At 37.2% G+C, this 15,602-nt stretch overlaps 1 protein-coding gene across 18 annotated transcripts in view; it reads right to left on the reverse strand.

The window, feature by feature from the left end:
- Nucleotides 1-180: 180 nt before the first annotated feature.
- Nucleotides 181-15,602, reverse strand: part of KCNMA1 (potassium calcium-activated channel subfamily M alpha 1) — a 545,549-nt gene continuing 530,127 nt past the window's right edge. For 6 of the 18 annotated variants that reach the window (XM_026056021.1, XM_026056019.1, XM_026056016.1 and 3 more), the window contains 5 exons: nucleotides 11,185-11,379; nucleotides 10,771-10,889; nucleotides 8,747-8,971; nucleotides 6,651-6,679; nucleotides 672-837 (listed from right to left, as the gene is read on the reverse strand). In XM_026056021.1, coding sequence (XP_025911806.1) covers nucleotides 686-837; nucleotides 6,651-6,679; nucleotides 8,747-8,971; nucleotides 10,771-10,889; nucleotides 11,185-11,379 — 720 coding nt within the window. In that variant the 3' untranslated portion in view covers nucleotides 672-685. Of the gene's footprint in view, nucleotides 841-6,650; nucleotides 6,680-8,253; nucleotides 8,972-10,770; nucleotides 10,890-11,184; nucleotides 11,380-15,602 lie in introns of those variants that run through there. The other 12 variants (XM_026056027.1, XM_026056026.1, XM_026056014.1 and 9 more) reach the window with 8 other exon arrangements.

Consider the following 15,602-nt stretch of genomic DNA (forward strand, 5'->3'; position numbering starts at 1 on the left):
AAAAAAAAAAAAAAAAAAAAGACTAATTCAGAAGAATGTTACATGTACAAAAATATGACTTTCGACTTTGAAAATAAATAAGTTCAGTTTATTAAGAGCTGGTGTTAATGCTGAACAAAATACACATCCTCCAGTAAAGAAACATGTTGGTGAACTGTTCTTGTTTTCTTTTTTTTCTTCTTTTTTTTTTTTGATTTACTAAAATACAAGTTGGACCTTTATTTTTCTGTAAATATATCATTTGTCTCCCTTAATTACATGTCCTTATAACTGTGACCATCATTCTCCTTCATGCCGAAGACTGAGCAGATTTTTTTTTTTCTTTTTTTTAAATTCTTAGGAGTCTGGCCACATATGCAGCTTTTTTTTAAGGGAAAATACTTGACAATGAAAAAAAAGAAAAATATATTTTTTTCTAATAAATAAAAATAATTTAAAACGCTAGAGACTATACATGACTAGTTCTGATTGATGGTGTTCATTTATAAATGAGATAGATAGTTTCCAAAATACGTGGAAGCAATATTAAAGGCAGACAAACAAAGATCTGTCTACTTTATTTTCCCGTAACGCTCGCCCTTCGCAACTTCTCCACCAGTGGTTCAGCATGTAAGAGGAATAAATGTCACATCACCATTCATGAAGTTTGTCAGGCTTTAAAAAAATAGTTCTGGTCTCCAAGGAGTCAACATTCATCTTCGACTTCTCTGATTGGCGGTATCAAGCTGCTTGTCGATTTGTACTGATTGATCTGATTGGCCATGTGAGTGCTCATGGGCTTGATCTGAATGTTTCTGGGATAGGCATTATCCGGCTCATCTGTAAACCATTTCTTTTCTGCTAAGGAGCAAAATGGGTAGAGACAGAATAAGGAGAGGAAAACAAGAATTTTATTTAGCGAAGCACACACACACACACACACACACACACACACACACACACGTGCGCGTGCGCGCGGCGCGTACACAGATATACACACACAAAAAAAAAGAGGGGGCAGCAGTCAGCAAAGTTCATAGAAAAAGGCAATCAATAGAAGGTGACTTTGACTAATAACTAGCAGTACAGTGCATTAGATGATTAATACCTTTGAAAATACCTATCATGAAAGGAGGATGACATGTTTGTAGATCTAATAGTAAGGCATTAAAGAAAACTGGCAATTTGCTGGCTTGCTTGTTGAATGTGAGAGCTGTTTTACAAGCTCAGGTGAATGCCCTCTGCTTCATATTTATCAAAAAAAAATACAAATAAAAGGCTAAACTGAGAAGCCGGATGGGATAAAGGTGATGTGGAAAAGAGCATGTGAGTCCATATACAGGTGAATATCTAAAAGGTTGGTGACTTCTCTGAACCTTTCCAGCCCCAAGGTGGTCGGTGTCGCTGGCTCAGAAACCAGGCACAAGAATGTAAATAATTTCCTGCAGCTGGTGCAAGAACAAACAGGGCTTGCACTCAGGGCGCCAGATGGCTGCATTCCTGCATGTGCTGGCCATTGCATTGCTGCTTAGAAACCTGCCTGCTGGGGTGCTGCTCCGCACCCCAGTTTGGGAAGGGCTTGGGCATGCAGCATACCTGCTGGTGCAGCTGAACGTACCGAGCTCGGAAGGTAATCCTGAACAGATTGCTAGTGGTACATGACAGCAAGGCAAAGGAAGCACGAACTCACAGGAAGATCAGCGGAGAAGCTGTTTCTTTGATATCTTTGGGCAGTGTCAGCTCCCACAGACACAGGAAGAGTTTTCTGGTACCAACCTGGGGTGGGCTGGGAGCAGTCTGGGGGGGGGGGGGGGGGGGGGGGGGGACAGGGATGCCAAGAGGCTGCAAGGCTGCAGCTGGTCCCTGCTTGCTTAAGGCTGTAACCACTGCACTGTGTTGTTCCTATGCAGATGCTGGCAAAAACTTCTTAAAATTCTTATAAGAAAAAAAAAATCAAAAGAATGATGTTCTTAAGACCTGTAGAGGCAATTACTGGTCTCATCTTTTAATTACAGATATGTAGCTTTATGAGATGGCTCTGTTCAAAGACTCACAAACTCCTGTTCTTTGAGTGGTTTATGGTCATCGGGTGCTTGTGCTTTGACAAGCACTAGTGAACATGGGATGTCCATCCTCTCCCTTTGCCCTCTCCACCCCTATTTCTGGGGATGAGCACAAATGGGTCAAAGGATGGGATTCTGCAGCTGTGGCATTTTCATTATGTGAAAGTTTAATGTATGCCACATCAAAGCTGCTGGTCTTACATTTACGCACCACTTCTCATCCCGTGACTAGAGAACAGAAACTACACCACTTCTGCTTACCACCGAAACACAGCTGTCTCTGGGCTGGAATCAGGGCAAAAGCGGAAGGAGTGTTCATTAAACGAAAAATAAAAAAGCCTAAGCAAAACAAAATTCCGCCCCAGAACCTGCACAAAAGCTCAGAAGGGGCAGCAGAGAATAGTAACTGCAGGACTAGAAAAAAATTAAGGACAAATATTTGGACATAGCTGCATAAAAAGAAGAAACTAACTCCTTAGTTAGGGCCTCTAAAGCAGTGGATTGATTTCCAGAATCACCAGATTTTCCAGTCACTTGGGTGAATATGAAATCTTGGCACTTTAACTTCAGATATGGGATTTAAGTATCTATAAGAAACCACCCACAACAAACTCCAAACTAATTAAGGTTTAATCCTTTTATTTTATGATGGATTTGATATCTGTGCTTATTCTTTTTAAGAATTTATATTTTAAAAAAGGACTTAATAATAATCATTAAGGGTCTATCACTGGAGGTAAACTACTATATTGTTTTTTCTGTCATTTTTAAAAAATGTATTTTTATTCTTTTTAAAATGTCCTCTCATTTGAAATTAGTGTAAATATTTCCCTTCCCCCCCACCTCGAAGTTGTCTGAGTCTGAACAATGCTCAATCTCCAATCTTTCTCTCTCTCTCCCTCTCTTTCTTTTACCTATTACAATTAAGTTCCCTTTGATTTGAACAGATTGGACGATAGGAATTCATAATGTTACATCCTGCACACTGAAGCTAACTGATTAAGTGCTTTAAATTATTCTTCCTGACAGAATGATAAAGTTACAATCTGTTCAGAGATGATCTACAGCTTGCCAGACTCCTACCGCTTCTTTCTACATTCATTTATCTTTTTGTCAAGCAGTTTAAAAAAAAGGCCTCGATTCCATAGATCTTTTAAAGTCATCAGAACATCTGAATTATTAATGAGACTTTAAGGGAATGGTTCCTGATGGGGGCTGGTTTAAGAAAGGTTGTAGGAAAAAAAATCTGGGAATGTGTACACATCAAAATAATTTCAGCTCCATTTAAAAAACCATTTAGTTCAAGTGTGACACATGAACCATTATGCATTTGTGGAAACCAATTTTATGTGATCTACGATTAAACTAACCTTTCAGAGAGGTGTAAAGTGTGATGGTTATCATGTTTTAAAAGCCTTGCAAGATCACATAAACAATTTCAAACTAACAGTTTTCTAATGGTTTGTGTTTAAAATGATTTTGAGGCAAGTTAAGCGCTGTGTACTTTTATCTCTGTCTTCTTTTTAACATATGCTGCACAAACTTTCCTTACAAACAGAACTTGGTGCAAGTTAACTCAATCTCAGAGCAAGAAAGAGGTCAGGGATGAACTGCAGTGTGTTCTCAGCAATATGTGAAAAGCATTTCCATCTGCCCTGCTTTCCCTGGAATTTGCAACACAAGGCAATTATCAATATGTTAGTCTCCACAGTAAAATCCATGTATGGGGAGTTATCTTTAAAACCAGACACCATCATGTCTCATTTTCGTCTTTACCTGAAATACAGAAACCTATTTGCAGTTCCTCCCCCCCCCCCCCCACCCCCAGTTAAATTTCTTTCTCTTTGCCAGTGCTGAAACTTTGGTCCAGGCATCACCATCTCTTGCGTCAAATGCTTGGATCTAGCTTTATACTTTCCCTGTCCCTTTTCTGCTGTTCAAACTGTGTTTGACCATAGAATGAGAAATCTCACCTGAAAGTCCATCACCCTGTACACTTACCTTTGAAATGTGAGATTGACGCTTCTTGTCTTTACTCCTGGCTGCTAATATATCCTGCTCCCAGCTACATAAATGCCCTTCTTGAATCCCATACACTTTTGAATTTTTTTTTTAATTCTCCAGTCTAACTTTCATGTCTTCCAAAGTCAGCACACACTTCTACCTATCTTAAGCAGACCGCTTTCTCTTTCCTTTAAATCTATCATCTATAAAAATCCTGTTTTAAATCTTCATAGACTGGTTTATCCCCATTGTTTTCTGTTGTTCTCTGTCATGTTCTGTCAGTTTCTCTCCCATTTGGCATATGCATCTTGATCCCAACAACATATGTTTCTATGTTATAGTGAGAATCTTAGAACAGGCAGAGTTTTCTATTTTATTTTTGCAAGAGCTGTTTAAGACAGTCCCTGATCTTCCTACACTATATTTGATGGGTATGTTTTTGACAGCATCAGTTGAGAGCTGTTGGAACAGCTAAGTAACTTCAAGTATCAGGAAGCAGGAAATATTTACTTTCCTTTCAAACACTTATGATGTTTGTAATGGGCCATCACCACCCAAGTGGGAAATGATGATTATAAAGGCTTCATGTTTATATTAGAAATAAATAAATAATATTAATATCTTGTGTAAGAATGTTTCCTGCAGCATCAAAAGATATCAATAATTAAAAACAAAATGATCAAAATACAGATTTCTTTCACTTGAAAAAGACTCTAGCAATTCTCTCAAACAGGTTTCTTCCTCCTTTGCTTTAAAATTGCTGTCATTAATTCTGTCCTGAAAAATCATATTTGAACAAACATCACTGTGAAACACCCTCTCTTCTGAGTAGAGGCAAAGAATGTAGTAGGTAAACATAACAAAGATTTACTAAATGTGTATTCTTATCATAAGCCCTGGTTTGGTTACAGTTGTTTTAAAGCAGAAGATTTTTCTCTTGTGACACTTGCAATTTCAAATGAAGCTGTATGTATGTGTTTGTGTGTGCGCGCACACACACACACACACACACACACACACACACACACACAAAACAGGTAATGTTTAAAACTAAGCTTCAATACTCACATTTTCTTTGTATATGAAAAATAAGTAATGCCAGTTTCTCCACCCACCTACTCCCCAATTATTTGTTTGGCAAATGAGTATTTTACATGTAGTAGGCAATAACTAATTTTCAGAGAGAGAGAGAGAAAAACTACTCTTTCTTTCTGTGAACATCTTCGTTTTGCTCCAAGACAGCTGAAGTTTTGGGAGAAAAAAAAATGCTATTCTGGGCTTGCTCTTGGTGACTTTTTCTTGAACTACTTATGTCAATGGAAATTTCACTGGAAAATGCCTGACTATACCAGTGGTAACACATCTAGGGTTTTTGCTTTTGCCTGCAAGTTTGCTAGATATTAATTGGTGTCTACGTCCAGATCCACAAAGGTACTTAAAAACTGTAGCCTTCATTGTAGGAACCATGCTGGACCTGCCATAAGTGGCGAGACCTCCATTTAAAGCACTGAAATGTCATCTGTTGCCATTGGTAACAGTATAGTTTTCATACTTTCAAAACTAACCAGGGTGTTTACTAAGATCGTTTGACTCGGGTTAGGCTTAGGTTTCTGAACAAATGGGAGATTTACCGGTATTTATCAATATAAAAAATTTTTGACAACATAATGTAACTAACCGATGTAAACACCCCTCTACTTGTCATGACCAACACCCACAGTTTCATTAACATATCCTTATGAGAAAAATCTTCATCACTGCAATAAACCATTTGATCAATTTGACTATAGTTATTAGTGAAAAATTGCACACGGTATAACTAAAAGTCAAAATGTCTACGGACTTAAGGACAGAAGACAGAGGAGAATTAGACATCAGTGTAGTCTGAAGAATTCAAATTTGCATCCCATATTAGATATTTTTCTTCTCTTGCTTGCAAAGCAGACAAGTTATTTCTCTAATGTAGACTGTTCATATTTTTTCTGTTTGAACTGCACAATTATACAAAAACTATATTTTTGGATATAATCATTATTATGTAATATATGACAAGTGGCTTCATATTAACACCCTTCCTTCCTCAGCTAAAAGGAAAACAGATAAATCATTAATGGAAAAGCATTTTGGTGTCAAAGCCATTAATGTTCTTCCAAAATGCATAACTGCTCTCAACTATCTTCAGTCAATATTGCCAATGTAAACACAAAAAGATGCTCATGAACATATACGGAGAGGGAGAAGGGAGGAAAGGAGTGGGAATGAGGACTGGGAAATTAAAATAATGTCTGTATCAGGGTAGCACCTTCATTGAGCAGGAATCTGGGCAGTTACAAGAGGACACGTGCAATCAGAAAGGCAAGCAGATGAGAGAATAAAAAATAAAATAGGGTTGAGCAACAGCAGCAGCAGCAGCAGCAGCCAGTTTAACTTCTGGTTTGGGGGTAGAAAAGGCACAAAAAAAAAGAAAACAAACAAACAAACCAATAACTGAATAAAGTTTGTAACTATTTTTTTTTTTTTAATTTCACAAGTTTTCACAAGGACAAGTTATAGAAGGAAACCCACAGCAGTTGCTAGATCATGCAGAACCATTAATTGTCATACCTTGGCCCATTCTATTCATCCTTGTTGCACTTTAGAAAAAGAAGTAAGCTATGTAAGTTTTACAATGCTTTTAAACTGTCATATTTTCTGTTGAGCACTTTAACTGGCACATCCTTATAGTTATAAATATTCTTAGGGCAAAACATAATAACTTCCTTTGCAGAAAGAACACATGAATTTGTCTTTGTGATCAACAGCAACTGTAATATACTCATTTGTGGGGAGCAAACATAATTTGCAACATTTTCCACTGATAAGACTTACAGCTGCATTTGAATGCACACATTCATATATACTGTATTCCAATCATTATGCTTAACACTGCACAGAGGCACTCTGTGTAGCCCACTTATATGGTACCAGGTTTTGTCAGTAAAAGTGCTTGGCTTCATTGTCAATTCACACAGCAAGCAAATCTTCAAAATTATCATGCTTGGGAAAGGGGAAGGTAGAAAACAGCACTAACCATAAAAGCACCTTGTCTGGGTAGGCAGTTACCATGCTAGTCACTCCCAAGTCTGAATATTTATTTTCTCTTCGCATGCTTTCTATGCTGGGTAGCCACTGGAGATGGCATGTGTTTCTGGTCTCCCTTTCAACTACCCCCCGAACAACCCTCTTCACACCACCTAGAACTATTTCTATATCTCAGAGGCTGGCATTTGAAATTAAAAAAAATAAACTTGAATTGTGGCTGTCTAGCATAGGTTCCTTTCCACTACTTTATTTAATTCCCTGCCACAATTTTTGTTTGGCTAGGTGTGTCGCTGGTGAGACTACGCAAGAACCAAGTTCTGGCAAGCTCACAGAGCACGATGCCTCAGCACGGTGGGTATTTCCACCCCGGCCCTCTTGTGCTGCTCATCAGCAGTCTGGGACACAGCACCTTTTCTTCCTAAATGGGAGAGGAGCCTCTCAGATCTTAAAGGCACTCAGTCCTCTTCTCCTGTATTCCTGCTCACTGTGTACTGGCAGGCACCTGTTGTAGAGAACCAGACAGAGCACGGCCCAGGATTTCTGGAGGATCTCCTCATATTAGGACTCTCACTGAAAGATTTATACCATCACTCTAACTTGGAAAAGTTAAACTACCATCTGGGGAAAGGAACAAAGTCCCTTGAGGACTGATACTTAAAGCATGGAAAAATGCTTGCTCTTTTCTGAACATTATTTATTCTGTACATAAGGTGACTAATTCACCTTTTAAGGACGTAAAAGTCCCAGGAAGGCAGTTTTTAATGACTTACATCCAATATTTATGATACATATGGCTTTTCATCCCAAATGTCAAAAGTGAAAGAAAATATAGCTATTCATGTGGCAGTATAAATAGACAGAATAATAATTTAATATGCAATTAGACTCTTTCTAAACTTAAATTAAACCATTGGAGTTTTACAACTCCATGCCCAGACAATTTCAGTGTTAAAGGGAAAAGACACTATCTCCAAAAGGCTAATATTTTAAAGAAAGTCCTTATACAAGCAGAAAAGTCCCTGATGTTGCTTTGGTATAAAAGCAGGTGCTTAACAATAACCTATACAAAGAGTGAAAGCCTTATACAGTATCAGCTTTTAGAGTGAAAAATCAGTAGCTTTTTTTCCAATGGGTTAGTTTTCATAAGCTTCAGATAAATGTAGCAAGTCCTGTAAATATGAATATAAAAAACTGCCCCAACATATATCAACACTTCTGCACTAAATGACTTTTTTGTGTAACTCTGATATCAACAGCAAGTGTTCATGTTAAATACACTCATTTTCTGATATGTAGAGCAGTTACTGCAGTGAGTTATTTATGTTTTCAGTGTGCCTATGGGTTCAGATTTTTTTTTCTCCCCTAGCATCATAAATAACTTTTGGTCCGTCTGCTTTGTTGCTGTTGTGCTTAAGGGTTTTATGGTGGTGAAATAAAAATGACAATCACATGCACACTGTCATACATATGCAAAATATGTGTACAAAAAGGGAGAACTCCATGGGAAAACAGGGAACATTACTGTTGGAAACATTAACTGGGGAGAATGGGTGGTGGATGCAAGTTTCACACACAGTGGGAGCAGGTACACATATCAAAGTCTATCTTCCTGCACATACTTCTGTTTTTCCCGAGAATCCCTGGTCTTGGTGCGGTTCGGTCGGTTTGCTGTTGATGGGATGGAGTGAACCGATGAGCTCTTCTTGCTAGAAGAATAGGAGGAATGGGAAGAATGAGAAAGACTGGCCCGGGACTGGCCAGCATTGTGGTCAAATTGCATCAAACAGAAGATCAAGTCTGTCGGCACAAGCTCAAATTCATATGGTGGGTTTGTGATAACATAACTGGAAAAAAAGGAAAAAAAAAAGAAAGAGAAAACAAGTTTAGATTTGTACTAAAAAATTCTGCTAGCAATGTCATCTTATGAATATTTATCCAATTTTTTTGTATTTCTATTTCCTTTGGTGTGTATCCAATTGTAGCTCAGATAATACACCTTACTATTTGGGGCCTTCTTATGTCAGATATCACATTTCTGTTTGTATGTTTGCTGTTGAGTGGGGCAGGCATACTGACTGAGTAGGATGTTCCCCAAGGGAACCACATCATGATTGTTCAGAGAATACACCATACAAGCCACTCTCCTTTCTCTAGCTGCATGGGAATGCAACGACACTAGTAAAGAGATAAACATATTGTCAAAAACCAGCAATAACCCATCAGCTGTGGCATTTAAAAGAATGGCTGAAAAGCAGGGAAAAGAGGATTTTAGGTGCAGTTCATTCCATAGGGGAATATTTAAATACTGTCAATAGAGCAAGGAATATAATTGTTTGTTTTTATTTTGATTGTACATAACACAAGATCAGGAAAATAGATTAACAAATTTGCAGTGGGGTTAACTGGTTATTTTGTTCATTCATTCCACATGTACATTCCTGGCTTCAAAGAGCATTTATAAAGAGAAATCTGCACACATCCAAGAATCCAGCATTGCTAAGTATACATCACAGGCCCAAAATAAAAACTCTATCAATTGCAAGAATCCTCCACTTTCAGCCAATCCCCTTTCAGGAGTAGGAAGGGCTTTATAGAATCTGCTGCTAAAATTTTTCGTGCATGTGAGGAACACCATGCTTGAGCAAGGCAATAGGAATTTTCCATCCAAGCAAGAAATATGTAAAAATTGATCATGAAGCTCACAACTTCTTTTCAAAGGATTTTCGTGCTCATTATAGATCTGGTTAGCTGCCTCAGGGATTGAAGTCACTTATTAATCCAACAAATAATCCCAAGTATAGCAAGTACAGTGTAAGTCTAAACTGAAGATGGTTTTTCTACAACATTTGTCCAGATCCTTACAGAAGAAAACACTTTGGTGGGCTGCATGGTTGCTTATTTCCATGTCCACCCAATAATGATGCTTTTGGTAGAGAACGAGATAGTGACGGATGGTAGAATTGTGATAATTCTGGTATGGGTTTGCATATGTATTTCTAATAGGCACTTAATTAAGACACATTTCAAGTAAGCTGCTAACTGGCCTTCAGTTTGAGAAGATAAAATTGTGTGTGCTCTGTTTAAAACACTGGGCTCAGCCTTGCTTCTGCTGAAGTAAAAATGTAGCCTACTAATAGTGGTTTCCACACAGGAGAAGAAATGATGATTAGATACTGGTAACAACACCAATGGGAAGCCCACAGGAGTACTTATTCTGAGTATTAAGAAAAAAGAAAATTCTAACTACCATTATCTAAAGTATATGATTAAAGTAAATTGGAAGATAACCGGCCTCTGCTAATGATACTGATTTATAGCTGATTAACATTAGAAAATGGAAATCTTTTTTTTCTTGTATGCAAACAGTGGATGATCATAAATCAAACAAAATGAAGATGTGTGCTCCAAATTTACTTTAAATTTTTTAATTAAAAGTGGCTGAAAACATATGCTGTGATATCCAGCCTATGATTTGAACTCAACTAAAGAATCATCATGAGTTAGCAAAAAGTTAGCATTTGTGGCAAAATTATAGCAAAAATGGAGAAAGTTCTTTTTTAAATTTGTTACAGGCACTGGGATCTTCCTTGCCCAGAAACCTGAAGAATAGTGAAGCAGAGACGGTCTAAAATGCTGGACTTACCGTTTAGTGCACTGGCTGGGCGTACTTAGATGTGCATCCCTTAATCGATAAATTCCAAAGCAAAGCATATTGTATGTTTTCAGTGCTTTACAAAATAGATCTCCATAACAACCTCCATCCTAGGAGAAAAAAAAAAAGAGAATCTCTTTCGACAAAACCTCAGAAGAGCCACACCATTTTTTCACTGTGCTTGAAATATCCAGACAAGGAGTTTGGGGACTCATATGGCTTCTCAAAAAGGGTAAGGGCAATCCTGGCACCCCATGCTGTAAAGTGTCATCAGACTTTCCAAAAGCTTTGTCAAATTAAATAAAAGAAATTATATGCTAATCAAGACAGATTTTTAAGTCAATCTGAAAGAAAACAAATTGATTGCAGACTAGCCTCCATCCTACTTTTCTCCCATGATCTTACCCCTAGGTCTGCAAATGGCCCATCATACAAAGCCAGCTGTGCAACTCGACACCTGTCCCTGTTTGCAAGTGTCTGGGGCGTGCTGTAACCTCCCCTCAATGCATTCTCCTCAGCAATCAGTGCTTCCAGCTCTGGTGTGGCTCCTCCTGTTACCAACGTCCGTATCAGTGTGAGGATATTGTCATTGAAGTATGTCTGCAGAGATAAAAGAAAGCTCTTTAAGCAAACACCATTAAAGTCACAACTGAAGACATCCAAATTACAACTTTTCTGGGTTTCTGCTGTTTAAAGTTCTTGGCTGTCTCTTCAAATAATTTTATATAGAAAGTGAAAAGACAGCAGCTTCCAATTACTCTATTTTCTTCTATCCCATTAGGCTCCTATACTAGATCCTTCCTTCTAAACACCAATTCAGGCTGATTTTTATTAAAGTACAAAAATTTGAATGATTTATGTTTCCTATAATTGGTGTTAGTAGTGATGCAATGACTGCTTTCCTTCGCATTGCCTTCATGTCTAATAATGGGCTTTAGGACATGTAATTGTAAAATTCAGACCACATTTAAAGCTTGCACAGACTAGATTGCCTTTTTACTCTTGTCACCAATTCGTTGGGGAGCTGCCTTTGTGCTGCAAATGTCATTACTTATTACTGTGGCTGGACTCTAGCAGTCTAACCGATGTATTGTACTAAACATCTTATTACGAGACTTGACAGTGTTCAGACATAAGCATGTATCAATTAAACATCTTGAGTTCATTCCAGATAAATGTATGATGAGTTTGGGATCCTGGTGGTCCTTTTAAAAAACTCTAGGGTATAGGGTAAGTGTGGTTTATTAGGGAAGATTTACTCCACACTGACATTTTGCCAGCATCTGTAGCGTTGCTGGTCTGTCAGGCAAACAATGGGCATTTTAAATATTAATTTAATGCCAGATGAATGACTTTCAAGTTTACTTAAAAGTATAGTGGTGTATTTCAGAGATACTCAGTTAAATATCTGCAATGTAAAGTATATACTAAGCAAAAAATAATCATTGCCCCAAAAAAGCAGACACTATCACTTAAAATGTCACTAATGTCTGGTTTTTCAGAAGCTTTGTAAGTGTGGGGGACATATAAGAGGAAAATGAGCTACCTAGAGTACACAGGAGTCATGTTACTAGATTTGTGACTTCTTTTGAAATTAGGACTAAGAACAAATGTCTGTAAGCCAACCAGGTAATAATGACTACTGAATTCTCAAATGGTGCTTATTGTGCAAAGATTTCAATAATACTTTTCAATGAAAGTCACTGCTCTATCCACATAAAGTAATTGTATTTAATAGATTGGTAAACTGAGGAACAGGTTGAAATGTTTTATTCTGAGAACAAAAAGCAGAACTGGCTCCCTATCCATGTTACTTTGATACTTTGTATAACGAAACTTCAGTTTTATTGTTCACTTGAGATGACAGATAAAACAGGAGAAAATGAATTCTACATTAATGGCAATACTTTTCATTGTTATAGTGAAATTTCATAACTTCAAGCTTTGCTGCTTATTTACATAGACATATACACACCATTCACCTGTTGACTAAATAAAAATGGGAGGAAAATCTTGTTATTGTTATAGGTGTCCTAAAGCAAATATTTGTCTCATCAACCCCAATTATTTTAAATTAGTCTGAGTAAAGCACTACTTATTTCAAAAACAAAGTATACTGTAAAGAGTAACCTGACATTAGTAGACGTTCAGGAAGAATCAGTTAATCTGAAACAGCAGCTAATCTAAAACCAACTTTTGCATATGTGGATGCACTGTGTCCATGTGCACAGTCACTGCGGTGAGAATCAGACCCTCACTGGCAACTCTGCCCACCGTGCCATACTTTTCCAACACGGAAGTGCTCAGAATCAAAGAATCTGCATTACGTTTAGCCTTTTTTCTTGTCCTTTGTCAATATATACAATATACAACTCAGATCTAAAATAATTAGCATAACTCTTTAGCTCCTGTAGTTAAGCAGCAGTGTTACTTGACACAAGTTTCATGGATCTTAAACTGAGTTCTGCCTAGACCTAGAGGTTGGAGACATTGTGACTGGAAAAGCCCTTTCAGTAAAAATGTGGTTCATCATGTCCTATATGGCACTTTAAGCACACATCTTTAGGAAAGCATACCATTTTCTGCAACAGTATCTTTTCTCACACCTTCCCAACCTTTTATTCAGCATTTTGATTACCATCCTTTGTTCTTCTCTAAGTAGTGATATTTAATATTATTTTAAAATATTATTCTCAGTTTTGTATAGTATTTTTTCTTATTTCTATATAAATCAAGACAAAGGAACATGAAACAAAAGTAATAGATAGCTTTACTGGTAGATTTTAAAGTCTGGTTTATAATCTTATTACAATGAGGCCAACTATGATGAGAAATGTTCAGCTACTCTAAGACTGATTGATGTTGATCCCTGTAAAATGGCCTGTTTTTTATAGACTGGTGACTTGCAGTGATTGGTGTAACATGTGAAAGACTAAAGTTGTACTAATAATTTTTTCACTCTTTAGGAGATATCATTAGGTCTAACATCACTGTATTCCAAATCTCTCTCTTTATTCCATAATGTAAATTATAGCTGTTACAGCCAGAACCCAAGATTTAAACACATCTGAATTTTGTACCGTGTAAGAGCACAATTGTCCCCTATTGTAAATTCAGCTGTAGTTCACTAGAGCATTATCCACTATGAAATTACACTGTTGCCATATTGCTCACTTTACTACAGTTCTCATATGAAATTGAGAAATAAAAACTTTGGTAAAATAATGTATCAAGTCAGACACTTGTCACAAGCTCATTAGTACAAAAAAAAAAAAAAAAAAAAAAAAGGGAAGAAAACCCCAAAGTGAAAATAAGAAATAATGGGTCCAGTTCTGACTTCTGTCATGTGCCAACAGGAGTAACTCTGGGAGCCATGCCCTGCTCTGAAACTGATGTCAATGAGGACAGAATCAGGTCTATTGTCAGTGGAACAGAATGCCGTCACCGGAGGAAGGCTTCCCACTGCTAGACAAATGTTAAGGCAAAGCTAAGATACTTATTAGCAAAGGAGGCAACATTTATCTTGGAACAATGGCTTAATTTGGGTTTCACACCATGACTGATGTGAATGTCACCATTTAATCAGATGGATGAGTGCAGCCAAGTGACAGTTTTGTTCATTTGCCATCAATGAATGAAAGATTTCAACTATCAGAATGGACTATCTGGCATCACAGCTGATCAGAAAATGCCCAACCACATGCATGAAAGGATGGTGAACTTGGCATCTTTTGCTAAATAGGGTTGCTTCCTCCTGTACTGATATTTAACCCTCCTCAGGAAAAAAAAAAAAAAAAAATCCCTCCATTCTTCTGATTGCCATGAAAATCAGACCAAAGTCCTCTTACTACCTCTTGCCAGTCTGCAACTGGGGGCACTGAAAAGCTGAACTAGCTGATATCCATTTCCTTTGGAATAATAATACACTAAAATTAGTTTGAGAGTGATCTTCTACTTGCTCTTTGGGAGGGTACATGGCCTGGATATGCCAGGACTTATAAGAAAGCAATCTACAGAATGTCTTTGGAAAGGTGCTGCAGCACTTAAAGTAACAAGACATTTTCCAGTAATGGCAGGAATTCTTTTTGTTGGCTGTAAAGTCATAACTGAAGAAATACTTGTTTGCTATTGTTATACCTCACACTGGACATTTGTATAACATCTTTATAACCAATACCCAGAATGAGAATATGAAATAGGTACAGTCTAAATACCAAAAAAAGGAAATGCATCATAGATACTAAAACTGGGTAAATGACAAGGATATCCTGACATAGATATCTGAGCTAGCAGTGCCACCTAGCCTGTGCTATGGAATTATAGTGCAGCTCTTTCAAAGTGTAAATGTTTCAGGGATTCTTCCCCATTTGTTCAATCATTTTTTAAAGTATAATTACCAGAGCGCTTATGTTTTGCAGTTAATGCTGTCAAGCCTTTTAAACTAATTGGTCTTTTACATAAAATTTAACTGAAAATTAGCACATCTTTTAATAACATTGCTTTAACTTTAATGGCACTTTGCCTTTCATTTATAATTACTCTAAAATTGCCATTTTCCAAGTCATATCTGCCATTTTTCATGTTTGCTATTTTTTTTTATGGATTTCTTTTTGAGAATGCTCCTCCCCTGCCCCATGCTACAATAGCTTTTTTAACATCTCTTTCCAACACATATTTTAACTTGCTTTTCTTTTTCAGTAGGAGGTATTCTGTTGAATGAATATTGTTTGTTTCAGGTGAATACATATCCAAACATGGGGAACAACTGAGCTAATATCAATAATTTATATCAATAGCAAATATGTCTTTGAGACAGAGTCAGC

The sequence above is a fragment of the Apteryx rowi genome, unplaced genomic scaffold, assembly GCF_003343035.1.
Source record: "Apteryx rowi isolate R43461 unplaced genomic scaffold, aptRow1 scaffold_129, whole genome shotgun sequence".
Lineage (NCBI taxonomy): Eukaryota > Metazoa > Chordata > Aves > Apterygiformes > Apterygidae > Apteryx > Apteryx rowi.